The 27715-nt window shown below is 41.9% G+C and overlaps 2 protein-coding genes across 3 annotated transcripts in view; both read left to right on the top strand.

Moving 5' to 3' along the window:
* The first annotated feature begins 358 nt into the window (after positions 1 to 358).
* tmem51b (transmembrane protein 51b) lies at positions 359 to 16940 on the top strand. Of its 2 annotated transcripts, none has more exons than XM_050039266.1 (3): positions 359 to 646; positions 13705 to 14137; positions 15198 to 16938. In XM_050039266.1, the coding sequence occupies exons 2-3, from the start codon at positions 13719 to 13721 to the stop codon at positions 15664 to 15666; spliced, it is 888 nt and encodes a 295-aa protein (XP_049895223.1). In that variant the 5' UTR covers positions 359 to 646; positions 13705 to 13718; the 3' UTR covers positions 15667 to 16938. The 2 variants fall into 2 exon arrangements, with proteins under 2 accessions (XP_049895223.1, XP_049895224.1); XM_050039267.1 differs by lacking the exon at positions 359 to 646 and adding an exon at positions 823 to 940 and having other exon boundaries at positions 15198 to 16940.
* A 1638-nt stretch (positions 16941 to 18578) lies between these two features.
* Positions 18579 to 27715, top strand: part of LOC126385552 (ski oncogene-like) — a 35702-nt gene continuing 26565 nt past the window's right edge. The window contains exon 1 of the mRNA XM_050037324.1: positions 18579 to 19912. Within this exon, the coding sequence (XP_049893281.1) occupies positions 19019 to 19912 (894 nt within the window). The 5' untranslated portion in view covers positions 18579 to 19018. The remainder of the gene's footprint in view (positions 19913 to 27715) is intronic.

Below are 27715 nucleotides of genomic sequence, written 5' to 3'. Positions count from 1 at the left end.
AATAGATAGATAGATAGATAAATGAATAATCATTAATCTATAATATATGACAAAGAAATGGAGCAAATCCTCACACTTGAGAAGCTGAAAGTATGTTAAGTATAATTCAGAGATTCTGAAATAAATGTATTTAAAATTCAAATGTATGTACATTTATTGAAATTACTTTAAAAAAAAATTAAAATAAAACTGTTAAAGAAATTATTATTCAGTCCCCCTTATATTGGCCATGTTAAACCATTTTAATCGTACTTTACTTTAATATGTTTATTCAATTTCAATGATCTTTATTGATCTGTTTCCGGGTGTGTCCTTGTCCCACTGATGTGTCCCCAGAGGAAGTTCACCTGGGCGGCACTAGGACCGAGCGGAGAACAGGTCACAGACGCACTTTACAAGCAGCAGAGGGGAGGTTTCACTACGGCTGGAATTTGAACAAAGTTCCTGATAAATAGCCCATATTATTATCTGTTATCTAAAACAATACGCTTTGTGTTTTTAAAAGCAGAAACCTCTCTCTTCTCAACAGGGCGCCATTTGTCGCGTCTATGTCTCCTTCCTCTGTGATCTTCCTGAAAACACCTGCGTGATTCAGGTAACTCACCGGTGGAGAGAGGGAAGTTCTTTGGCACTGAGCGGCGACAAGGTAAGGCCTCTTCCAGATCACCTCCACCACGTAGCACCATGAGACCACTATCAGATGAGCCAGAGCTGTAGAAGGCTTTATCTTAATGAGGTGTTGGATCAGAGCTGTGTCCAGATAAGTTTGTAGTGGCTGCTGTGAGGGGACGGGTCCTCCCTCTCAGGTCCCTTCCTACTTTACACACAATAAAGGCGCTGGCTGCACACAGGCTGAAGGACGGACACACTCCTGTAATGTTTCACCAGTTAAACAGCCTACATGTTACCTGTACAGCTCCCTAACAGCAGCAGTGATCAGGTGAGTGTTACAGCAGAGGAGAGGCTGTTTTTTTAGTGCTGTAAATGTCCTGATGTTGAACAGGACACACCCGTCCAGCCTGTAACGTGCAGAGCAGCTCAGGGTTTGTGTGTTAATGTTAGGAAGAAAGCAGCCATTGGAAAGGACACAGAAGGTCAGCATGCAGCCTGACAGAATCACAGAGCAGGACACTGTGATGATGGTGGTACGGCACATCTTGGTTCTTTAATACAGTGCACATCAGTATCAGCATATACTGTATCTCTGTGTGTGTGTGTGTGTGTGTGTGTGTGTGTGTGTGTGTGTATCTGTGAAGTCGAGCAGGAAATCAGGCTCCTAAATGGCAAAGTAAAACACAGAAATCATAAATACAGTATTAATTCAGTGAGTAAGGTATTAAAGTAGGGATGCTCTGATCCAACAGAGTTCATGACCTCATCTATACTGAGAGGAACGCTCATCCAATAGCAGTGCTCCCTGTTTCACATATGTAAAATAGATATCCTTGGAGTCATCTGTATGCAAAGTAACCTGAGGTCAGGAGTAAATGTAGTGTACAGGCAAGAATCCAACAATTAAATACATATTACGATACAGGGGTTATGATCCAATGTGTTGTGGTGTTTTGTAAGCAAGGCAATATAATGGCATTTTAGGAAAACTATTACAGTAGGCTATAACACACTATAATGCAATGTTTAACTTTGTATGCAGTCAGAAGAGTGAGATCTGCGTTTGTATCCAACATGGCTCTACTTTCTGTGCAGTCCGAGCAAAAGACTTAACAATCTGCAAGAATCAGTAAAAATAAGTTTATAAAAATGGACGATTCTTTATGTAAACTAATTGAGAAAATGTTAAAAAGACGTTAAAAATCAATGTAATTTTTGTAATTACAGTACCATAAATCGCAACAGTCATGTTTATCAATATTTTTTTTATCAATATGGCGCTAAACACTGAGTCTGTGAGCCACCATGACTGAATGAATGTACCTGAGAGCAGAATTTTATGATGACATCGACAAAGAAACTGTATTTAATATGGATCAGTCATGTCAGAGCTGATATTTGATCCGTTTAATTAAGTCAGCACTTGCCTCAGTTCTGCCTATGGGCTTGATGCGTGAATGTGCACTAAGTCTCACACACTTACAGAATGGGCTGGGTAATATGGCTGAAATCAACATCATAATTAGAATGTTTTCCCAAAATGATAATACACGTGCAAAATAACCTATAAAATCATTATCAGTTTGATGTTTAATGCAGTTAACTGTATTTTTATGTTACGCACAGCGCAACCTTATTTTCTTGATGGGGAATCATGGCGGTGTCTCTTGGCATAAGTTTATATAACAAACAGTTTCTCAGGGTGACAACTGATTCTCGACTTTACCATTATACTCACAACTGTCCTACTTAAAACATCGATAGGAAGAAACTAAAATTTCTTTAAGGACAAGGGGACATGGGAAAGCATCTTGTGTAAATGTTACACATGAACAGTCATATTAGATTAAGTGCTGTGGATGATTATAAAATGATTCGGACATGAGTTATAATAGTAGTCAAGTCAAGTCAGCTTTATTTATAAAGCACATTTTATACAGCAAGCATAAACCCAGTGTGCTTTAGATGCATCATACATGACAAACAGGACATTAAAAAAAAAACATAACATAACATTTTAAGTTTGCTTTTCAAAGAGAACACTGTTGTAGCAGAGCGTAGTTCATGTGGAGCTGTGTGACAGGAGAAAAAGTTTGAGGCACTCCATTAGGCTCAAGACATAGAAAACCTACATCTACCAGAATGCCCTGCACCGCACCAGGGGTCTCATTTATTTAAAAAAAAAAATGTGTAGTGAAGTGAAGTTTGAACAAAAACCAAAAACCTCACCATCTGCGTCACCAATTTCCTGTCTCCAAAATGTTTGTAAGCATGGGTCAGAGTTTCTCCCATCAAGTCTGTTTTTGTAGCTCACATCGTTTGCGTCGGAAGTGGCGTACGCCTCTTTCAGGTCTTGTTTTGTGCGTATGCAGGGTTTATAAATGAGACCCCAGATCAGTAAGCACTGCTGGTGGGTGACGTAATCGAGCTTGGCTGTTTTGACACAGAAAACAATATGGCGGCGGGCCAGTAACAAAGAACCTTGACTTACAGTTCAGCAGTAAGCAGTTTCTGGAAACATTTTAGGTGTGAAATAGGCAGAATATTGGTTCATATTTTATCAGTGCTGCTTATTTTTACTGTTTGTTTTTTTTCAGCCTCTGTTTTTACAATACAGGAAACAGTATGGCGCCCACTTCCTGTTCTCATACTACAGCCAAACAGTGCACTAAAATATGTTTCTGAAAACATTTTAGGCGAGAAATAGGCCCTAGAGCCAGCAAAAATCCGCTGGATGATGCGTTAGATCTGAGAGATGAGCAGGGAGACCTGAGTGCTGCTAAGATGGAGGGAAGTTTACCACAGTTCATTTACATATACTACCCACAGTCATGATACAACACTGGTTGAAAATTGGCAGAGTATCTCTTTAATTAATTTAAACATCATTTTGTAAAATAGTGACATGATATGATCGATAGACAATCAAATATAATAATATCGCATTATCACCCAGCACTACTCTGTTTATTCAGTGAGTTAAAGTACTTTAATTGAGTTTCACTCACAGTTGAGATTTAACATGTACACCAAATTGCCAAGTGTCATTGTTCAAACAGACGCAGTGTGTGGGCCGTCATTACAATGCCAGAGAGCCATTTAATAGATGTCCGCGGGAAACACCTGCTTCAGCATCACAAGAAAAGCACTGTGATGCCGGTGCCACTGTATCAGTAACATATTCCACAGACCATGATAAAAAGGACAATCAATTATTTGATTGTCCTCCCAGTCATTAGCTCTCCCTCATACGCACAGAGCATTCAGGACCCCTTTATTATCAGCAGCGGCTCTCCCTGCCCATCCCATCACGTCTTTGTCAGAACAAGAGGACTGAAGCTTAATTGCAGGGTGTGCTTTGTGCGAAGGGATGGACAAATTAATTTGCATTTAAGCACATTGATGACATGTTTTAAATACTTTGTCCTTTAAATCATAAACTAAAATGACATCACTTCATGTGTCGAAACTGTTTGTCCTGTCCTGAGAGTAGAGCAGCAGGTGGTGGCTCCATAGTGATGGGTGCAGGACGTTTGAACTGGTTTACTCACTTTAATTTATGATGTACATACAGCAGATTTAACTTGTTTTTGACTCTGTGTTTTATGAGATGCATTTCCATGACAAATCCACAGATTACAGAATTTAAAGTACGACCCCAATTCCAAGAAAGTTGGGACGCTGACTAAAATATCAGTAAAAGCAGAATGCAGTGATTTGCGAATCCTTTTTGACCCTATTCAGTTGAATACAGTACAAGACAAGATACTTAGTGTCCAAACTGATTAACTTTATTGTTTTTGTAAAATATACACCCATGCTGAATTTGATGCCTGAAACACCTTAAAAAAAGTTTGTACAGGAGCAACAACATACTGGAAAAGTTGTCGAATACTCTCAAAACACTGGTTTGTAATATTTCACAGGTAAGCAGGTTAACTGGTAACAAATTAAAGTATCATGATTGGGTAGGAGAGGGGCTTTATCGCAAGGCTCAATTGTTCTCAAGTGAGGAACTGTGTGGGAAAATGGTCCAGCAGTGTAATGCCAGCGTTTCTGGACTCACAATTGCAAAGAGTTCATGGATTTCACCATCTACAGTTCATTATATCATCAAAAGATTCAGAGAATCTGGAGAACTCTCTGCATGTAACAGGCAAAGCTGCAAACCAACATTAAATGCCCCATGACCTTTAACCCCTCAGGCTGCACTGCATTTAAAACCAGTATGATTATATAAAGGATATTACCACACGGGCTCAGGAACACTTCGGAAAACCATTTTCAGTTTGTCACTGCATCTTCAAATGCAAGTGAAGACTCTAACATGCAAAGTGAAAACCAAATATCAGCAACATCCGGAAATGCCGCCAACTGCTCTGGGCCTGAGCTCATCTGAGATGGATGTGGAAAAGTGTGCTGTGGTCTTATGAGTCCACATTTGAAATTGTTTTTGGAAAACACTGACATCATGTCCTTTGAGCCAGAGAGGAAGAGGACCATCCAGATTGTTACCAGCACAAAGTCCAAAAGCCAGCGTCCGTGATGGTATCGGGGTGTGTTGGTGCCCAGGGCATTGTGGGTAACTTGCACATCTGTTGAGGCACATACAGATTTTGGAGCAACATATGCTGCTGTTCAGAAAATGTGTTTTTCAGCAAGACAATGAGACACACTCTGCACAAGTTCATAGTAAAAAAGTGTGGGTACTCGAGTGGCCTGCCTGCAACAAATATGACAACAAAGACCCCTGACTGTTGAGTCATATATCAAACAAAATGGGAATGAATTTCAGTTTGAAAATAATCGTCAGTTCCCAAACGCTCACTGAGTGTTGTGCTTGTTGCACACATCAAATCATAATGGGCGTATATTTATATATATATATATATATATATATATATATATATATATATATAAAATCAAGTTTATCAGTTTGAACATTAAACATCTTGTCTTTGTACTGTATTCAGTTGAATATAGGTCAATAATGGTTTGCAAAGCATTGCATTCTGTTTTTATTTACATTTTACACAGCATCCCAACTTTTTGGAAGTCAGGGTTGAATAACTGTAAGTATACTTTAAAACCCTCCAGCACAGTTCATATTGGCACACTGGAATGGATCTGGCAATAATTACATACTGTAAGACAGCACAAACTGTAATTGTATGTGCTAACCCTTAGGCAAATTTTTTGAAGTGTTGGTATGACTACAATGGTTTATTGAACTTTTAAAGGAGTTGTGTGTGACATTTAGAACATTAATATAGCAGCAGAAAACTATTTGCTATGTAAAGATAAAGTGGAGTCATGGCAGCCTGAGCAGAAAATAAAGCAACACACCCTCTGTGTGTTTAAATCTGAGCTTTTGTGTTCTAAACCGTGGAAGATAGGCCGGTTGCATGCACATGATAGTGTGTGTGTGAGTTCCTGTGAGTGTGTTCCACTGACTGGGTAATGGCTGCCATTCTGTATTGTCCTCATACAGTGATTGATAACTGCGTACCAACCCACGGTGATGGGATGGCGTCGTTGTTGAAGTGTAATGCCCTCCCTCCAGACCCCCCCTAGGATAACACTGTTGTTTCTGTCAGCACTGTTAGCATCATTAGCTGCTAGCCGCCAGCTCAGCCACCTCTATGGATGAGAACTCTGTGCAGACAATCCCGGCTCAGACTCTGAATCTTATGCTCTGAATGTCCCATACAGCACTACCACAGGTACAAAAAGACTCAACTAACAAGTGCATACTTTATGTCTTGTATTTCCAGCTAACTCCCTCGTCATTCATGTCGCCTCAAGTATTTGCCCTAAAATTTACACTAATATGCGATGAATAGAGATGACAGATTTCAGTCTCAGACAAGCCTTCAGTAATGAGTTTGCTGTTTCAAAGGTTTTATTTGTTTCTGTTCTGTGCATACAACTTAGTTTTACTTTGTTTGCAATGTGAAACAAGAATGGGCAGCATAAGAAGATAAATGTAACACTTACACATTCTGATGTTTATATACTGTAGATCACAAGTCACCTGTTAAATGGATAGTTATGACGTGTCATTTATTCAGCTGGCATTGTTCATTTGTTTAAAATCAGTGTTGGTTACCTGCTTGACAGGTGCATTGGAAAGTGAAGTCATGCAAAAGGAAGTGTTCACTTCCTGCACACTGTGAGCACCAGGTTTGTTCACAATGCAACAGGTGGTCTCAGACATTTTGGTAAGCCAGGTGGATCCAACAAATTAAACTGTAAAGCATTATTTGTGGTGTTACACAATTCTATATAGTATTATTTGAGATATTCAAATCCCACAATATAATAACAGAGTTAGATCATGTATGATAAATACTTTTCTTCTGCCTTTCTCAGTCCTTTGAGCTGCATTTTGTGCACAAAAGGTGCCGTTTAAATAGCATTTATTATAGTTTTTTATGTTGCCCAGTTCTAATGTAAATTATAGGAGTTCAGGATTGAAATGCAAATGTAAAAATAGTTGTAGTCTAAACAGCTTTTCTTGCTTTCACAAGAATTTGTTTGGTATCTCAGGATTGTATTTTCCTGTGTCGTTTGCAGCTTGGCTGTGACTGAAGGATTTTTGGGTTTAATACTGATTTTCGTAGAAAGGATCGGACAGACTTGTTTTATTGTTGCTTCATTGATTTTTCTCCACTTATTTTTAGACCACAATTATATATTAATTATCATTTTACATTCAAATCAGCATATTGAAGAGTGTAAATCCCACCCCACAGACATATTTGTTAATATTACACTGTTTTAAATGCACAAATTCAAGAAACTGACAGGATTACATTTGATTGAAATTGTATTTATATGATTTTATGTGACAAAATTGATTGATTTAATGATTGAATGATTTTTACAGAATTTTATAGAAAAACTTTTGACAGGCAATAATTTATAAAAGAGCACCATCTCATATTGCAACCCACAGTATAGCGTATGATCCACTTAATGGCTCAGTACCGCAATGCTACTGATGCAGCAGGGTGTCTCAGGGCACATTGTTAAAAATGTGGTCAAGGTTTTCAAACATTTAAGCTCACAGAGTACAGATTTTTTTGTTGGTTGCTTATAACTACAAAATGTGGATTGTTAAAGAGAGGAAAAGTTTCTCTCTCTGTTGCTGAGCCAGAGCCTGAGCCATCTTTCCTTGCCATAAATGTGAGTGTGTGGACTACAGTGTGGTGGTCGAAAGGCTTTTAACGATTTATTTGGTGCACAGCAGCACCTTTAATACCAGTGTAGCATTTTATGAACACTGACGCACAACCTCAACATTGTTGGTGAACAGGTCTTAATCCAGATGCAGCACTTTTACAACCACGGTCTGTATTTCTAATGAATACTTCCTGCATGATAACATTATTTGAACATGTTTCACAGCACTTGACTCAGGCTTTAGTTTACACAACAACAGTTGCCACACAACTCACTTCACTAGAGGCAATCTGTAATGCTACAGAAACAGTGGTTCCCAAACTAGTGGGTCAGGAACCCCCCCCCCCAAAATTGCATTTCTGCTTCTCAAAATGATGTGCATTTTTGAGACTATTCTCTCATTTCTACTGTTTTAATGAAGAAATACCAGCTAGTTTAGTCATCATCCCTCTAAAAATGTTCAAATTGAACAATGTGAGAAGGAAAAACAAATCTTTAGTTGATGTTTGTAGCCTGTATTTGGGGGTTCCAAGTTGATAGTGCTTTGTTTTAAATTGTAACAAGGAGAAAAATGTTTAAAGTAGGATAGGATTTAGGGCCTGTGTCCACATAACTTTTTTCTTCAGCAGAAAAGCGGTCCCAGGGCACTGGGAAGCGCTTTATCCCAGTTCTTCATAAAAAAAAGCTCTCCCAGCACTTCCTTTTTAAATGACCATAAAAAAAAGCTCTCCCAGCACTTCCTTTTTAAATGACTGGCTGCATGTGGGTTTTGTTTCTATGCCAACAATTTCTTGACATTAACATTAGCAGGTTAGCTAATGCAATGCTATGTCAACAGAGCGTTGATTATACAGTTGACAAGCTTACAGCGGTACAGTGATAAAAGCACAACACTCACCAGCAACATCCAGTGTCCGTGGGCCGATCTGCTCCCACAAATGGGCTCTTCTATCTTTGTTGTGACAGTTAGACAGTAGCCAAGCTAAAGGACCAACATGACATCACCAACGCCTTTCTGAAAATTTCAGAGATTTTCAACTGGAAGCGCTCGGGGTGGCCGCACAAAACAGGCAGAGCGCTCTGAAAAATTAGCACTTTTACTCTAGCTGGCCGTGGACACTCTTTTCATTAGGAACAGTTGAAAAAAGTCACCAGCACTGAGAAAAAAATGCTATGTAGACACAGGCCCTTATGTGGATATATTTACAGAAATACAATATAATATTCATAACCATGTTTTCATTTATTTATAATCACCTGAAAATAAGAATTGTTGTGTTTTTGTTACCTTAGATTAAGCCATTTATATCTACATATGTAGCGGGCCTCTTTAGGGTTGGATATCATTAGGGGTTTTTCCAGATACCGGTGCTAAAATGTTAGTTTTACAACAGTACGGGTGCTGAAACTGTACCTGAACTGACACTCTTTGAAAAGTAAAGCACAATATGATGGCTAACAACATGAAAGAAGTGCTTATTTATTGCAAAGGCAAATTTACACTTGAAATTTGAACATAAACTTACATAAAAAACAAAACCTTACTCATCTACAATTAACACTAAATAACAGTAACAGTATTATTAACTGCAAAATCGATTTTAAGTTGGGATCAATAATTGTTTTGCTAACTTGGGAGAGCCTCAGCAGCCAGATGTTTCTCTATTGTCTGTTAAGCAGTAGCTGACATTGTCACCACTATGAGAACAGATGGTCAGCCTTATAGTCCACCTTCAGTGAACCCGGTCAGGTTCCAGTGGGATGCTAAGTCTGCTTGCTAACAAAAGGGCTAACCCCCTTTTAATCAGCAGGTGACAGGCAAGACACAAGAACTTGGCTGCGGTTTCAAGGAGCTGTAGCATTTATTCACTGACAAAAGGCCTTAACTGTACACACAGTGAACTGCCACAGTAAACTTAACACCCTCTCAGCTGCACACTCCCTATGCACACATTCTGGCACCGAAATGAGGCATCAAATCTGCGTTTTGATTCAGCCTATTAGGTACTGGTTGTATAGGAACCCAGCCTTAGTCCTCTTCCACAGAGTCCGCCACATTGTTCTACAGTAGCCCAGAACAGACAAACCAAACACTTGCATCAGACAGGGCCATTCACTTTTTCACATTGGCCACCGCAGTTCTCTTACTCGCTTGGCACATTGGAGAAGTGCCCTTTGGTTGCAATCTGCAACCTCACCACTAGATGCCACTAAATCCTCCACACTTGACCTTTAAACAAATGTCTGTTAAGTTACTACATATTGCTGAATGGTGACTGAGCCACTGAGGAAAGCCCTTCTAATTGCAGTATTAGGAACTTAACTTTGTGTCTGTGGTGACATTCCCAGGAAAAATCACAGGCGGCACTAAGTCATTAGTAATCCGCACCAAAACATACATACATGCACACACTCTCACACATTATCTATGCTGTGATCACACTTTCTTCTCGCCAGCCGTAGGCCTCATAAAAAAACTGACATAAATAAATTCACCAGCCTGGTTTCAAGCCTTAAAGTCTGCCAACAGACACACTGCAATTACCACTTATCGCCATAAGTGCTGCCAAACAGAACATAAAACAGATTTGGGGGATTGTAACTTTGAAGTTCACTGTTTTATTGTGAGAATTTGTGAAAAGGGGGGGTCTCATCCAGGTTTGATATATACAATGAGGTGCGTTTACTTACAGAGAACCAGTTGCATGAACATTACAGTACAAGTACAGTTCAAACATCACACACCGCCTCTCTGACACAGTCTCAAAACTAGACCAAAAACCCCATGCTTTACAGAAGTAGCAGTTTTGCAGGATTGTTGTATTGACTTGCAATAAATTATACATGTGTTCGTGATATTTTGCATTATTTCTGGGACACATTTATACAAGATCCACTGTGTTTCATTGTATACTTCACAATAAGTGTTGAGTAGTATATTATCATACCATCGTCATTACCATGGACATTTTTGTGTCGCTCCATTCTTTGAGTGTGAGTCACTCCCCTCAGTGATTCTGTCTCTCAGTCCGTCATGTTAAGACATGTGTGGAGCTTCCTCTGCACTTGTTTACTTATAACCTGTTTTCTTGTTAACCTGCTCTCTCGCTCCTGTTGCTCAAAATGTAGCAGCCTCTCAGCGTTTTTATGCAAACCGTAAATGAAGTCATTCATTCTCAGATGCAGCCAGATTTAGTTCAGTGGCAATCAAAAGCGTGATGCTGAAATTCAGTCAGGACAGGCTTTAATTGTTGCAGCAGTAAAACATTTTTTAGTTTGGGGATGTGGCTCCGCTCAGGAACAAATCTGAGCAAGCCTGATATGCAGAGGAAACAAACTCCTGTGGAGCCTGAGATGTAGATTTCAATGAATGTGAACACATATTGAAAGACACATTCACAACTCACATGCTGTAAAACAAATGCTGTAATGCCTGAGGCAGGCAGTGGTGTGGAAGGAAGGGCGTCACATGTTTGAAAAGCTCTTGTAGACTAACTTGTGTTTTGGGGCTTGACTTGACATGTAAAGACAAACAATTATCAGGTGGACCTTGTAGTGTTAGAAATAGGTCTCAGTGGTTACTTGCAATTGATGGTATATGAACCATGTAACAATAGTGGATTAGTTGACTTGTCAGTTGACAGAATATTATCAGCAACCTTTTTGCAAGCTAAAACAAGAAACATTTGCTGTTTTCTGTTTCTGCTTCTTTCTTTTATGTATCACTGTAAACTGAATATCTTTGGGTTTTGGGAGTGTTAACTGGACAAAACAAGACATAAGAAGATGTCACCTTGGGGTGTGGGAAACTGTTTTCCCATTTTCTGACAATTTATAGACAAAATAATTACTCAGGTAATCAAGAATATATGAGGCTTCATTCAAACATTAACTGATGACTGATTATGATAGTAAAGTCTAAGGGCTGCTGTGGGCCTGCGTCACTTAGGGCAACACCAAGTTTGTCTTGGCTGCGTCCGTTCAATAGACTAACAAGAAAGGACAGCAGAGGAGAAACCCACACACCAATGCAGCTGGGCTGGACAGCAACAAGAAGGTCTATACGCTGAGATCACACACCCTTAGCTCTAATACCAACATGGGCAATGTTAGACCCATCCAGGCCATGCTCTTTTTTATGCATCCATATACTCAGTATGATTACTAAGCATAAAAGATAAAATCAGATGTTTTCAAACAGAGACATTTGTGGTTTCAAATAAGCAAGGAGTTTGCATGTTCTCCCTGTGTCAGCGTGGGTTTTCTCTGGGTACTCCAGCTTCCTCCCACAGTCCAAAGACATGCAGATTGGGGACTAGGTTAATTGATAACTCTAAATTGTCCGTAGGTGTGAATGTGAGCATGAATGGTTGTCTGTCTCTATGTGTCAGCCCTGCGATAGTCTGGCGACCTGTCCAGGGTGTACCCTGCCTCTCGCCCGACGTCAGCTGGGATAGGCTCCAGCCCCCCCGCGACCCTCAAGAGGATGAAGCTGTTAGAAGATGAATGAATGAATGAAGTAAAATCAATTGCAGGGCATTAAGTCATAAGATTAATCATGAGTGGGGAAAAAAAGTACCCTTCATCTATTGCTATTTCCAAATCCAGTCATTATACTGTATTAATTCATGCAATTTTAAGACTGTCCACAGACCAAATATTTAAATACACCATTTTGAAAAATGGCAATGCCACTTTTTCTCTTGCCAAAATGTAGCTTAACTTCAGAGTATGGCATGGCAATATGAAGATATTATATGGTTATCGAAATATAAGTTAAAGTTGAAGTCAAAGTCCCACTGATTGTCACACTCCTGAGTGTGTGAAATTTGTTCTCCGCATTTGACCCATCCCCTGAGGGAGCGGTGAGCAGCAGTGGTGCCGCGCTTGGGAATCACGTGGTGATCTAACCCCCCAGTTCCAACCCCTGATGCTGAGTGCCAAGCAGGGAGGCAATGGGTCCCATTTTTTATAGTCTTTGGTATGACCCAGCCGGGGATCGAACCCACGACCTCCAATCTCAGGGCGGACACTCTACCGCTAGGCCACTGAGCTGAGCTATATACCGTCTTAGATTCTGGATATCTTATCATGATATGGCATAAATGGTGTTTTTTCCCACATTGTAAAGGCTGCATCACAGTAAACTGATGGAGATGTATCAACATGCCAGACTTTTCTATTTGTATTAACACTTGCCTTAACCCACTTTGTCGTTTATCCACATTATTGATCATTATTGATCAAAAATCTTGTTTTAATATTTTCTGAAAAAAAACAAAAAAACAAAAACAAACAAACAACAATAGTCATCCCTGCAACTTTATCACATCAGAGAGGCTATCTGGTCAGAGATACTGTCATGTTTGATTTTGTCTCCCAGTCCTAGCATTAATGAAAAATAAAAAATATCAAGATATGTATTGTGTATCGCGATATAGCCGAAAAATATTGTGATATCATTTTCAGGACATATTGCCCAGCCCTACTTCAGAGCATTGCTTAACCCTTTATAGTGTGACGCGGCCGGTACCAATATATAACATTGGTCATTTAGTTTCATATAATGCCAGTATCTACTCTAAAGTTTAAGAACTGAGCCTGTTACAGCAGGGTCTATTTCCTAGCCTGCCTAACTCCTCACCTTTGCCACATTAAGCTTCTGACTGTCACAATAACTGCGGGGGGTGAGAAGCTGAAATGTTGAAATGCCTGTTGTCACACAGCAGCAGAAACCAAGCTCCCTGTTCACCACATGAGTTTGTATAACAGCCAGTGAAATAAGGCGATTGTGCTCAATGGAAGTACAGCATGTCTATGATTACTATGTTACTACGATCTATCATTACAGTGTGACAGCTTCATGGTTTATGTCTCCTCTCACTGTATTGGTCCTCTGTGTTGCAGGTCCTCCAGCAGGGATGTGTTCCAGTCGGGGTATATGCGGCGGCAACGACCGTCCCAACAGATCCTCCAACTCAGAGGGTGCTGGTTCAGGTGCTCACTATGCCCTGTGCGCCCTGGGAGTGGGACTCATCGCTCTGGGTATTGTCATGATTGTGTGGACTGTGATACCGATGGACAGTGAGGCCTCAGGCGGCTCCCCCCCTTCGTCGGGCAACACCACCACGGGGCCCAACGGTGCTGAGAACGAGGATGAAAAGGACAACAAAAAGTCTGCAACGGTGGCTATGGTGCTGGTTGGAGTTGGGGCAGCCATGTTGCTTTTATCAATTTTCCTCGGTGTGAGGAGCAAGAGGGCACGACGCAACAGAAGAAACCAGCCAGTTGCAGTAGGAGTCCCCTTCATGAACCATGTGCCAGGGGAGGAGGAGGAGGGGTGAGTGATGGCTTCTTGTCTTTTGTTTTAAAGTCTGATTTTGAAACATTTCAACCTGGAATATTTAAAGCCACTTTGTTTTTCTGGATTTTACTGGAAACAGCAAAATTAGTAATCCTGCTTAATGAGACAGCCTGAATTATTGAAACATGATGTGATAGTTTGAAGTCTAGCCGAGAAACAAAGATCCTGATTTATTATGAAAGCTGTTATGGTGAGCAAAATTATTTAAAAATTCTCTCAAGAGCTGGTAAAGACCAAAAACAGAGCTAAAACCAGTGCTTGAAATGGGCCAGTATTCAATGGTATGCTGTACTGGCACTTCTACATCTACTCTTTTGTGTGCCGTGACTTTTTCTTGTGCACCAGCTCATCTCACAAGTTGACAGTTCTCTTTTCGGCCCTCTCCATATCTAGTTTTCTTGGCGATTTGTAATGGTCCCAGACAAACTGCATTATCCAGGGGGCGCTACGTTATGCTTACCTGTTGATGTTCACGCCGGCTTGCTTTTGTATGTCGGCTGCTGGTCTAACTAGTGTTACATTAGACTCCAATAATGTTGACCTGGCCCCAAACGGCAACACAAAGAACACCAGAAGGGTCAGAAGATGACCAGCAATGTTTTTAAAGTCAAATTTTATTACTAAGAGCAGATCAGGGGGCCAGCAAGCTAATGCCAGTGCCACTCCTAGCAGCTAAGAGTCATGATGTTCGCATCAGCCCACAAAACCCTCTCCCATACACAGACCAACATGTGAACAAGGGAAGCACCACCACCTGTTTTTTTTTCTACTTTGAACACTGGCTAAAACAGAGTGAGTATTGGACTTAGATTTTCCGGGTGGACACAAACATGGTTTCAAAACTATGTCGCTCTGCATTTGCAGGATGTGGAAATATTAAACCATTTGCCAACCTCTTAATCAACATAAAAAGTGATATGTCAGTGTTGTATTGACATCTTGTTTCCACTTCCCCTGAATGGCAAACACAAGTTATTTCAGCTTTAAAGTTTGATTATTTTCTCACCGAGGTTCACCTCTTGCATCCTTTTTGCAGTGCTTCAGATCCAACCACGTACAACGTGCCGAGCTACGACGAGGTCGTTGGCAGTGACACCTACCCAGTCCGCAATAGCAACCTTCGCCAGAGCACCTCCCAGCTGCCGTCCTACGAGGATATCATAGCTGCTGTGGAAAACGAGGGAGCAGGCTCCACTGACAACGCCACAGAGGTCACCCCTCTTAATGATGCCGCACCAGCTCCGGCTCAACCTGCCGCTGAGCCCGAGGCTGACCATGCTGCCCTCCAGCCAAACCCCAGCCTGCCCACTCGCAGCGCCAGCCGGGCCAGCCGTTTACTGCGGCCTCTCCGGGTGAGGAGGATCAAGTCAGACAAACTGCACCTGAAAGACTTCCGCCTCCAAATCCGCAGCCCCACACAGAATCCAGTGACCATTGAACCCATCACTCCGCCACCACAGTACGACAATAAGATGCCTGAATTGATGCCTACTCCCGATGAATAAAAAATATCTGTGTTAAATGGACTAATGATAACATTTCTGAAAACCCATTTTCAAGGTTGGTATTAAGTAGGTTAAATGTGGCTGCGAGCAGCATGAGGGAGGCCGCGCAGACGCACTCCTGAAATGAGAACATTGTCTTCACCACTAAAGCTTGTGATCGGCATATTTATTTTGTTGTAAAGCATAATTAAGTCTGTGTGAAAGGATCAGCTGTCAAGATATTGTTGTAGACAAATATGGGACAGCCTTTCACTTTTATTTAACAGCCCAGTGTGTGTTGTAAAGGACAGAAACCTGAACTCTTATATATGTTTTCACCTTAGCAGGAATTCTTAATGTTGCTGTATGTTGATGCTGATTAGTTGTGAAAAAGTTTGAACCATGTTGTGATTGAAAAGGGGGAAAAGGGAAACTGATTAACTGGGAGATTTTAAAGGTATTAAGTATAAGAAGCATTGGATGTGCAACCTCTTGGGGATTTGTAACCTGAAGAAACGTACTGAGGCCAGAAAATGTTTGACATATCAGCTGTTTGTTTTTGAGTTATTTTCTAAGTTGTTTTTAAACCTGTTGTCTTTAACAAACTGCCTCCTGAAAATGAAAATGCCATCTGTGTGATGCCCAGTGTGAACTGTAAAATACTGAAAACACTGGGAACAAATCAGAGAAAAACTATTGGATATTCTGGTTTCGGATGTGACATTAAATGATTAATTAAATGTTTCATGGGACTTTTATAAGTGTTAAGATGTTTAAACTATCCTGTGTGATGTCTGTGTAAAAAGTGGTGAATAAATGGTTTTCTATTTCATTTAGGATCATGTCAAAATGTTTATATTTTTGTCGCAAAATGTCCCTGAAATTGAGTTGCATTGTTGTATGTTTAATTCCTCAAACATTATCAAACATATCTCGTTAGAATCAGTAAAAGTAAGACTCTCAAACACACAGATTAATGAAACTGCTCATTCTTGTGATGATTTTTCTTGCTGTAAGATTGACAAAGCTGTATTTATTTCAAAAGAGATAAATACTGTGTTTGTGCTTTCAGTTAATAAAATCTAACTGTAGATGTTTGCTTTGATCTGTTTTATACTGTGTCACCTTTTCAAACTCCTTTTGGACTTTCATCAGTTTCCATCACGTTTATTAACTAACATTTAGCGCCCTCTAGTGGTTAAGGGCAGAAGACCAAACCACGTTGATTCAAAGTTGTTCAGCTCATAGTTATTTGCCAGGAAACAATAACAACAAAGAAATAGTGATTCAAACGTAAAATAATTTTTAATGTATGAGTGAGGGGAGGTGTTATCAATGTTGGAATTAGTGTGAAGTAAAGCCCTTGTGATTAATTTGTGTTGACTTCTCAATATCTTAGTTATATAGGATTTTTTATAGGTGTTGTGTTGGTATTGAATTTGCATTTACGTTTTTGAGAGTGCCATTTAACCCTTAGATGCATAAGTTAATTGAAAATTAGATGAATATGACTTTTGGTAATAATCAAATGCTCTCTGTATAATTTTGCACAAAGTTATATTGTAGTTACAATAAGGCTTATTTGTGATCTTAAACACATTTAAAAGCATAGACTGAGACACAGTGATAAACACAGATTATATAACTGCATGCATTTTTGTGTCTGTGATCATACCATGCTGCATTTTACATGCCAAATTTTTAGTTTGCTGCTAATTCTATTTTGATATTAAATGAATAAATATGAACAATTAGGTGTATCAAGGTTTAAAACTGCCTGGTGTGTACAGTAATGTAGCGTAGTGTTGATGCTAATGACAGCTCAGGTGTGAAAAAACCTGACACAACTGAGGGCTCTAATACATTTACATTGAAAATAAATAGGTCAATTTTGACACAGATATGGAAAGTTGTTGTAATAATACAAAATAATATGCTTTCATCATACCATTTCATCATACCATTTTTTTTTTTTTGCAAGGGCATAGATTTCATTTCAGCCCTGGGTGTGGACACGTGAAATGGGGCGTGTGAGGGTCTGCCAGAAATTTTTGAACGTCAAACACTTGATGTCCTGCATTTATGCACCTATGTGTTGTGTCAGTGTCTTTAAAATACTAACTTAAAAAAGGGGGTAACAATTTGCATGCATCTTTTTGAGAAGTTCCAGCTTTGGCCCTATAGAGTAAATCCTATGGGTCTTTTATAATCTGACAATCTCAATTAGTTTAGTAGCCTACAACCAACATGATTTACCATTGCATCATATTTCATAAACTCATCATTTTTTGTGTTACGTCTTCATCTGTAAAATAGCTTACTTTTGACTTAAGTTGTCAAATTGTATAAATGTAGTGTATAAATTAAAATGTTTGGTTTATGTTGTGACCTGTATCATTTCTGAATTTCAAAAATGCTTCATTAAAAACGTGGAAAACTAAATGAATAAAAATACATTTTCCTCTGAAAGGTCGTGTAACTGAAATATAAAAGAGCATAAAATGGAAATACTCAAGTAGATTAATTTACAAGCACTTCAAATATGTACTTAAGGATAGTACTTGACTATTAATGTGCTCAGTTTCCTTCCGCCACTGCATGTTCCTACTGTTTCAGGTTGACCTTCTTAAGCAAACATACAAATATATTCTGGACCGTCTAACTTTAAATTTACACGCTCGAAAAAGTTTCTAAAGAAAACCAAAACTGCTGATGTGCAAGGCTGTAACATCTGAAACACTAAAGTTTATTTTTATATTTCCAACATCAACTATATTTTCCTAAGCTCCACCCTCCCCTCGGTTCAGAGGGATTTTTTTTTTTCTTTTTTCTTTTTTTAATGTGCAGCTGCCATGTAGCAGAGGGAGGAACAGCTGGCTGAGGGAAGAGCCAGCCCGGGGAGTCAGTCACATTCCTGGCTGGGATTCAATGACTGAACCAGACACAAACAAACAGAGAGGGCGAGAGAGAGAGAGGGAGAGAGGGAGGAGAGAGGGAGAGACTCACACATTGAGTGAGTGGGGAGACAGACTGAGAGTACGCCAGACTGAGCAGACGAGGCATATTTCGAGCGCACATTAGGAGTGCGTAAAACCGCAGGAGCGCATAGAAACACGGTACCCGGTGATTGTGCTTTGGATAATACGAGTTCTGTGTCTAGGAGTTGTCGACTTTAATCGTGTCTGCGTACAGGAACAGCCCCTGTGAATTCAGCAGCCGTCAGTTTTCTGAATGGACGCGCTGGGAAGCTTCTCCGGTGACATGGAAATGCGCGTTATTGAGCGTGTCGCCGGATGCTGAGGACGCCCGATCCGATAAGTCAATTCCAGCTTTCATTTTGAGTTTTGAACTCTCTTTTCCGACCGGCGACAACATGGAGGGCACGAGCTTCCAGCCCCATCCCGGACTTCAACAAACTCTGAAGCAGTTTCATCTGAGTTCCATGCGCTCGCTCGGCGGACCGGCGGCGTTCTCCGCTCGGTGGCACCAGGACGCACTCTTCGGTAAAGATGGAAAATCCGTCGAGATGATGCTCACCCTGCCGGCTCAGACACCCCCGGTGATGTCCGGTCCACTTTTCATCCCGTCCGACCGCTCCACGGAGAGGTGTGAGACGGTCCTGGAGCGGGAGCCCATCTCCTGCTTCGTGGTCGGCGGCGAGAAGCGACTCTGCCTGCCGCAGATCCTCAACAGCGTCCTGAGAGATTTCTCCCTCCAGCAGATCAACTCGGTGTGCGACGACCTGCACATCTACTGCTCCCGGTGCACGGCGGACCAGCTGGAGATCCTCAAAGTGGTGGGTATCCTGCCCTTCTCGGCTCCGTCCTGCGGGCTGATCACTCAGACGGATGCTGAGCGCCTCTGCAACGCGCTCATCTACGGGGGCACTTACCCTCCTCACTGCAACAAGGAGTTAGGCTCCCTGGAGTTGGAGCGAACCGAGAAGAGCTTCAAAGTCTATCATGAATGTTTCGGCCGGTGTAAAGGCTTGTTTGTCCCGGAACTGTACACCGGCCCGAGCGCCGCCTGCATCCAGTGCATGGACTGCAGACTCATGTTCCCACCTCACAAGTTTGTGGTTCACAGTCACAAGAGACTGGAGAACCGGACAGTCCACTGGGGATTCGACTCAGCCAACTGGCGGGCTTATGTGCTCTTAGACCCGGACTACACCGGCAAAGAGGAGAAGAGTCACCTGGAGCAGCTGCTTAAAGAGTTAAAAGGAAAATTTGACCTGGCGGGCAAGCGGTCCAGTAAATCATGCAGAGTGAGTCTGTTCTCTTTCACCTTGTTATTAACCATCACTTATTGTCTTTGATGTGTTTTGTTTGCATCTGTGGATATCTCAGCAGCCTCAGGCCCATTACAGCATCTGCATTAATTAGCATTAATGTTGGCTTCCTCCTCATCAGGCCTGTCACTGTCTCCTCTGATTGATTGTTTGTATCTTCTCCAAGTGTTCTCAGTCTTATTAGGAACCCCCAACAGAGTCATAATGCAAATCACATGTCACATTACATCTTTCTGTGTGTGTGTGTGTCCCCTCTCTACTCCTGCACCGTCTCACTCACCTCATATATGTCTGAAAGATGTGACAGTGAAGCCTCTAACCATCAGCTGATGCCCCTGAGCATCCCTCCCATCCTCCAAAACTCACACCTCAACCCCCCACCCTCAGGGTTACCCAAGGGCATCTGCATTATGATAAATGGAGACCCGATGATATATTTTATTAGTGTGAGAGGGGAGAGAAGGGGGCAGGGAAGCCCATTATGGTGCCACGAGGTTGTGGAAGGGAATAAGAGTTTAATGAGGGTGGGGATATGGAAATGAGTGTGTGTGTGTGTGTGTGTGTGTGTGAGAGAGAGATGGGGTTGTGACTCGTCAGGATAGTATACGTGTGTGTTTGTGTGTGTCATCGTCCAGGCTGGTTGCGTGGGTCAGAAATGTTTAGTAGTGTGGACAAAGGGCCAGGAGACGAGGTGGCTGTTCCTTCGTCACAGAGCAGCTGTTGTGTGGGACTCTGCTAATGAGTGGACATCTCTGTATGCATCACCATGGTGCTGCTCCAATCTGAGCAGGAGCCAGAAGATGTCTCACAGGGAAACCTCTCTTTGAAAGATGCTCAGGAAAAATGTTGCTGGCTTATAGAAACATGTCTGAAATAACGTCAGGGGGGAAGGTTATCAGACCCGAGTGCAGCACACGGGCGTCCACGGCTGATTTATATCATGTTTTCCCACAAATTGGACACCTGACAACAGCATCCTCAGTCAAGAAATATCTCTGTACACACACACACACACACAAAGTCTTGCACCTGTGGCTAATTTCTTCCTAACTGCAGTCAGCAGGCCCTGATGTATCACCTGTGAGTTATATATTTCCTCAAAATGGTGAGTCCTGCGCTGACAGTCTTTCAGTGTGTGTGATATACTCGGGGGCTGAGCATCATGGCGGAGGGGGCAGTGCGCGTTTGCTGTGGTTCACTGTCAGTCGTGTCCCAGTTAGCAGACAGGCCCGGTCCTCGGGGAGCTGCACACCAGCGCTCCCCCATACATCAGGCTGACAGGCCAAGCTGCTGAAAGGCCGGACGGGGGCTCGCAGACCGTGCTTGGCTCGGCTTACCCATGAAACAAAAACTCAATGTTATCGGCCTGCCTCAGCCTCCCTCTGATGTCAGAGTGTTTTATTAATAAGAGAGAGCCTCGAAGGTTACCTCCTCTGCCTGTATCATCTGTCTAGACTCCCACCTCATCTACTGGTTGGTGCAGATACAGCACTGCTGGAGGAAACTGCCGAGAAGATTATTGCTGATGTGGTTTTCCGTGGAATAGTTTGAAGTGCAATTTGCTCGAAAGATGTTGAATTATTCCAATTTTTTATTGATGGATTGTGAATGCAGAACATAATCATCCTCCTCACAAAGCAGAAGCCGGATCAGAGGAGGGAATGAGAGCACTGAACCATTGTGTCTGTTTTGCATCAAATCCAGCATTTGGTCATTTAGCTCTGTGCTTAATGTGCAAATGAGGGCAGATTGCTGAGAGGAGGCTGCAGACTCTCTCATCCAGGAGATGCAGGGTGTGTGTGAGCCAGGCCTTGACATGTGTTGTCGAAGGGCCGTAACCCCTGACCTTTCCCCAAAGACACTGACCCAGCCTTCCCCCCATTCTTTTCACACCATCCAATCACGTGCCCTTGTGTCCAGTCCACTGGCCAGATGGCTGTCTGATAAAGGCAAAGGGATATACACGGTGGACAGATAACCAAACCCACAACTGCAGCTTGATTCTAATAATTAAAAAAATAAACCTCCATTTTGTGATGCTTACAGCGCTTTTTATTTCAGATCCCGGATGATTATTTTGCTGACACGCTGCCAAAAAATGCAAATTTCATGGAAACTAAGTCAAATTACTTCTTCCATTGTGTTGAACCTTGCATGTAATAATTCAAACTTTTCTGATTAGTATGAATATCTTCAAGAAAGAGGATTGGAATTGCAAAAAGTTGTTTTTTTCCCCTCCCTTCAAAGTCAAATACTTCTGAGTATTAACTGTAAAAAAAAAAAGAAAGAAAAATCCCTTAGAAGTGAGGGCAATGTGATCAATCATCTGACTGAGTGGAGAGCAAAAGGGACTCTGGAGAACTGTGTAGACCCTCTTTAATGGAATGGATATTAAAGCCATTCAACTGAGGCCAATTTATGCCATTTTTCATCCTATTGTTCTCCTCACTCGATGAAATTAGCCTCAGACCTGAGGCAAACCAATCGAGTGTCGAAGGGTAAAGGGTTGTGTGTTTTTAGTTATGTGCTGTTATTAAAAGTGAATGAAAAATACCTCATTTTCTATCAGGTAACTGTGTGTTTATGTGCATGTGTGCGTGTGTGTGTGTGTGTGTGTCTTTAGGTATATGGAGTATCCGAGTTGTGTTTGCATGTAAACAGGCGAGTGTAATGACTGGATCAGCTGTGCGGGCCAGATTAAAATGAGCTCTCTGCCGGCTCATTTCCATTCCCATCTGTCTGCTGACCTCTGGGAAGCCCTGAAAGCTGACAGCGTGCATCTCTTTGGTCCTTGATGGGCCTGTCTGCCCAGCGTTGACCCAGTCAGCTAAGACCCAACCGGCCCACATCGCCCACATACACATACTGTAGATCCATTTGCATTTGACCTAGCATATTTCTAAATCTCACTCCTGGTGCAGCAAATTCACATCTCTAGCAGTTGATGCTCGTGTTTCATTTGCCTTCTTCTGCTCATTTCTCATGGAAGCATCATTCTTTTGTGAGCAGTTGCCTTATTTCCAAACCCCCCCCCCTCAACTCCTCACTGACCAGCCCCCACCCAGATGACCTGTGTCCACGCTGGACAGAGCGTTGTGGCCAAAGCACAGACGCCGTCCGTGTCAAGGCAAAGGGGTGTCAGGCTCCCAAGGGTTGTGGCCCCTATTCTGGCAGAGGTGACCCCATGTTAAAAGGGTGTCAGCTGGGGTTCTGTCATGGGTGATGTGTGCTAAAGACCTGCCGCCTCCTTTGTTTGAGGGCCGAGCTTTCAGAGGCTGTGAAGTGCAGCCATTTCTTTTTGTTAGTGCCTTGTTTCTTTGGGTGCTGTGTGGATTGGTCTGTAACCTCCAGCCTCTCTCAGGGTGGGAAAAGCATGCGTGTGAGTTTGCCGTGTCACTGGTTTCCTGGCTATGTGCTCAAAGACAGATTGGAGCCTGCAGTGGTGTCTGCATGTCTGGTAGAGAGAGGGCTTGGCCATAGTTTAGTATTTGTTATCGACTTTGAGCAGAATCGGTTTGCAATTATGATCTTATCACCCCATAAATATATGTTGTTCAAATCAATGATTCTGGGCAAGTTTTAATTAAAATCTAAAACATTATTTAAATACTTTGAACACAGAACATGAAGAATTGATATTTTCTATATGATTTTGTACACATTTTCCATCATGCTCTATGTGCTATAAATCAATATTGGACAATATCCTTATTAATATTCAGATGTTGTGATGTTATATTGATTTCAACCAAATAACCTTTTTTGTTTAGATGGGTTAAAGCCCAGTTGGCACAATACTTTCGATCAAATTGTATGTTTACATACATACATTTGCTCTTAAAGTACCACAAGCAAAAAGCAGAGATACTCATAATGCCAGAAAATTGCCCCCGTCACTACTACATTATATCATTATACTGTATATTGTTTGAATCTTTCACAGTGCATCACATTATTCAACTGATCACACAGTATGTTTTGTATATAAAATCTGCAGCCAAGAAATTGCAGTGGAGTAAAAAAGTAAAATATTTCCCGTAATGTACTTAATCACATTCCACTGCTGTATGTTTGAGATTAATTTATGAGAAAAGTCTTTAGTGATGTACACAAGGCTGGCAGTTAGAGGCAATAATGATAAATTTCACTCAGCTCTGCTACTCTGATATGTTGAGAAGATAATGATAATACCAAAAACAAAGTTTATTTATACCGCATTTCTGGAAATGAGTGGTTGTAAAGTCAAATAGTAGGAGCAAAATTAGAAAAATATGAGACACAAAAGTGGGTTTTTAAAGAAATGATGACTTCATTGTGTGCAACCATTAAGACTGAAAAAGGTTTCTTTTTTTGGAATATCAGAGAATATCTAGTCCCATTTGTTAGAATATCACTATTATGCCAAATAGGGTTGGAAATCATTAAGCCTCATGATTCGTTTCTGATTCCAAGGGCTACGGTGCGATTATAAAATGATTATCGATGCATCATGATGCATTTGATACATAAAGATTTTTGATTTCTAAACATAGTCTTTTCTTACTGTGTGACTACTTGCTACTCTTAAAACATAGCTAATTGAAAGTGGTAACAAATGGAGGGCTAGCTTAATTCAGAACGTAGATAGTTCGCAGTGACGCACGTGTGTAAATCACAGATTCAACACAATACAATATTATATTGATTCTTTGGCCAACGTTCTAATGTTTGCTGACATCACAAAGTCTGCCATGATATGATTTCAGTTTGATTCCATTCAAGGACCTGCGATCGATGTGAGACAATATCAGTAAATATCCTCATTGTCTCGTTCTTGGCTGCTTGCTGTTGTCTGCCGAGTGCTAGCACTGTTTGAGTGTTTAAAAGGAGGTGTGCTTGGATGATAATGGTGACACAGATGTGCCATGGGATTTTCAAAATAAAGGCAATTATATGTATCAGTGTTTTAACTTTGCATCGATGATATTGGATCGTTGGGTTACTCGATATTTCAATCCAGATCAATGTAATGTTACACCCCTAATGTTTATGTCCATTATGCGTCACTACCAATGGATTCAGATGTAAGGAACCTACAGCCTTGTCTCACAAACAGGCGATCTCAGTGTTGAGAATTGGATTTTAAATTTCCAACCACTGACATTTCTGCACTGGGACATAATCATTCAAGAGAGAATCACGATACATCTAAGAATCTGTGTTTTTACCCTATCTCTAATGCGAATATGTTGTATTACCCAGCTCTATTTCTGATCACTTCATGTAGACAGTTTTTTGCTCCATTCCTCTCTAAACCTCGATGACACAGCACAGTGCTAATGTGTGAAAGACTTCTTGTATAACTCGCGGAGTGAGGGAGGAGGATGATTAGTGTTGATCAGCGATGATGAGACGAGGGAGGAGATGAGCACTGGCTGTGACTGCAGACAACAAGCCAGTCAGTCCGTCGGTCTGTTAGTGGCAGAACAGATGCCTGTATTGGGTTAGTGTTATTCCACAATCATCATCAATTCCTCCTCGATCACCTCCTGATTTCCAGCTCTGTGATTAAGAGTCAAGCCCATCTGGTGCAGAGACAGGAAATCCTGGAGTCTGCATCTGCTGCTGGCTGAGCTACTAAGCTGCTGCAGTCGGGGGTGAGGGTGGTGGTGGTGGTGGTGGTGGTGGGGGTGGGGGGGGTTAAACTCTGATAATCCTACATAACCCTTGGAATGCAGAGACCACAGCGCACATCAAAACCGTCATCTTCTCTGGACAGCGCCTTCAGGAGCACAGATAGACTGAATGTCAGCCATGGACTCTCTCCTCCTTCTTTGGCCCACTCTAAGCATCCTCACAATTTATAACCAGTCCCTCTGGAATTTTGTAATTGGAGCATGAATTAGATATACCGCGGAGAGTACGTTGTAACATGCAGAAACCAACAGTGTAATTGTACATACCAATTCAAGTTTTCTGATGAGACTTAAGAGGCCAGAGACATGAGCAGGATATTTATCCCCTCAAATCTTCTCTCTGTCTCTCCTTAATGACCCTCAGCTCGAAGCTACATAACTGTTAGACCACATTGGAGATGTGCTAATGGAGCTCCAGCCAGAGCAGAAGTAGGCCCTGCTGGTGCCATATGACAAATCGGCATGCTGCTCTCGCCTACAATCCGCCCACCGACCACCTCCAAAGCTATCATAAGGATTAGCTCACGCAGCTAAACCAAACAGACTGCTCAGTGTTCAGACAGCATTTGGCCCAAATCTCGTTCGTGCCTCCTGTTTTGATGGCTAGCAGATCACAATCGGGGCCCGCTATCGTTTCACTTGCAACTGATGCGGTGCCAAGTTGCAGCACGGTGCTGTGTGCGGCTGCGGGAAAAAAAGGAGAATGAATGTTTTAAGGATTTACATGATTCCTTTGCTCTCTGGGATATGCATAATTAAAATTTGTGGGATTAGGATGGTTTAGATTAACTTTGAATTCTCTGCTGAGTTCAGAAGACGGTGGAGCGGAGGAGACGCAGAGGGGTGTGAATGTACTTTTGTCGTCGTCTGCTTGTGACATACAAGCTCAGAGCCCGATTCTGGGGAAATAGTTCACATTGCAGACCTGTTCGGTGTACGTGTGTGCGTGTGGGCAGGTGTGGACCTCGACATTTAGAGGTCTCTGTCAGACTCCACACGCTCTCAGAAAGGACTCGTCCTCGGTTGGAGTCTGCTCCGTATGCTTGTGATTGGAGGGCGGCTGTGGTTGCTAAGCAGAGCTGCTCTTCCTGTGCTAAATAAGAACTTCGTGCTCTCTGGCTGGTGGGCTCAAAGAAGCGTGCCAGAACACACACAAAACACACACACACATGTATGTACGCACAGACCTCACAGTGCATAGACCTCTTACAGTACAGAGACCTCACCCTCCTCCATTCACTGCCCATCCTCTTTCATTGTGACCTCCAATGAAAGTCTGTCCTCCTCCTCCTCCTCCTGCTGCTGCTGCTGCTGCTTTCCTTTCTCCAACTCCTCCTCCTCTTCCTCTCTGCATCACACACACTTCTCCCACAGGTCAGCACTGTATAAAGCTCCCCTCTCCATCACCGAGACCTCCATGTCTGACACCTCCTCTGCCCCGCCACCATCACTCACCTCCTCCATTTGACACCTCCTCGACCCTGTAGGACACACACACACACACACACACACACACACACACACAGACAAACACACACAGACACAGGCTCTCCTCCTCCACTGAGATCTCCTACTGCACTCCCCCTCACACTGCATTATACTTAGATCTCCACCTCCACTGTAGTGAGCACATGCTGTATCAGTCTGTATTCTGACTGGCCTACATACGCCGCACATGTATCACTGTACTGTTCCAGGGGTGTGAGGGCTGATCGTCTCGTTTTGAAGAGATAAAAACTCACCATCTGTCTGTGTTTCATCGATAAATAGATAGATAGATAGATAGATAGATAGATAGATAGATAGATAGATAGGTAGGTAGATAGATAGATAGATAGATAGATAGATAGATAGATAGATAGAAATGGAGAGGTAGTGCTACTTTGTCACGATGACCTCTAAAGCATCCTCCATCTCCTTTTCCAGGCTCATTTCAAGAGCCCGCTAAATGAACAAATGAGTGGGATCCACATTATTTTCGGCTCTCTTCTGTTTTGCCGTGTGCCATTACAGGCGCCTATCATCTCACGTATCTGCTCTGCCGCCAGGACATTGCATCTCAAAATCTGATCCGTGTCTTCTCTCTGACTATCTGCACGTACAG

This window comes from Epinephelus moara, chromosome 24, assembly GCF_006386435.1.
Source record: "Epinephelus moara isolate mb chromosome 24, YSFRI_EMoa_1.0, whole genome shotgun sequence".
Classification (NCBI taxonomy): domain Eukaryota; kingdom Metazoa; phylum Chordata; class Actinopteri; order Perciformes; family Serranidae; genus Epinephelus; species Epinephelus moara.
This window is presented reverse-complemented; position numbering and strand designations above follow the sequence as displayed.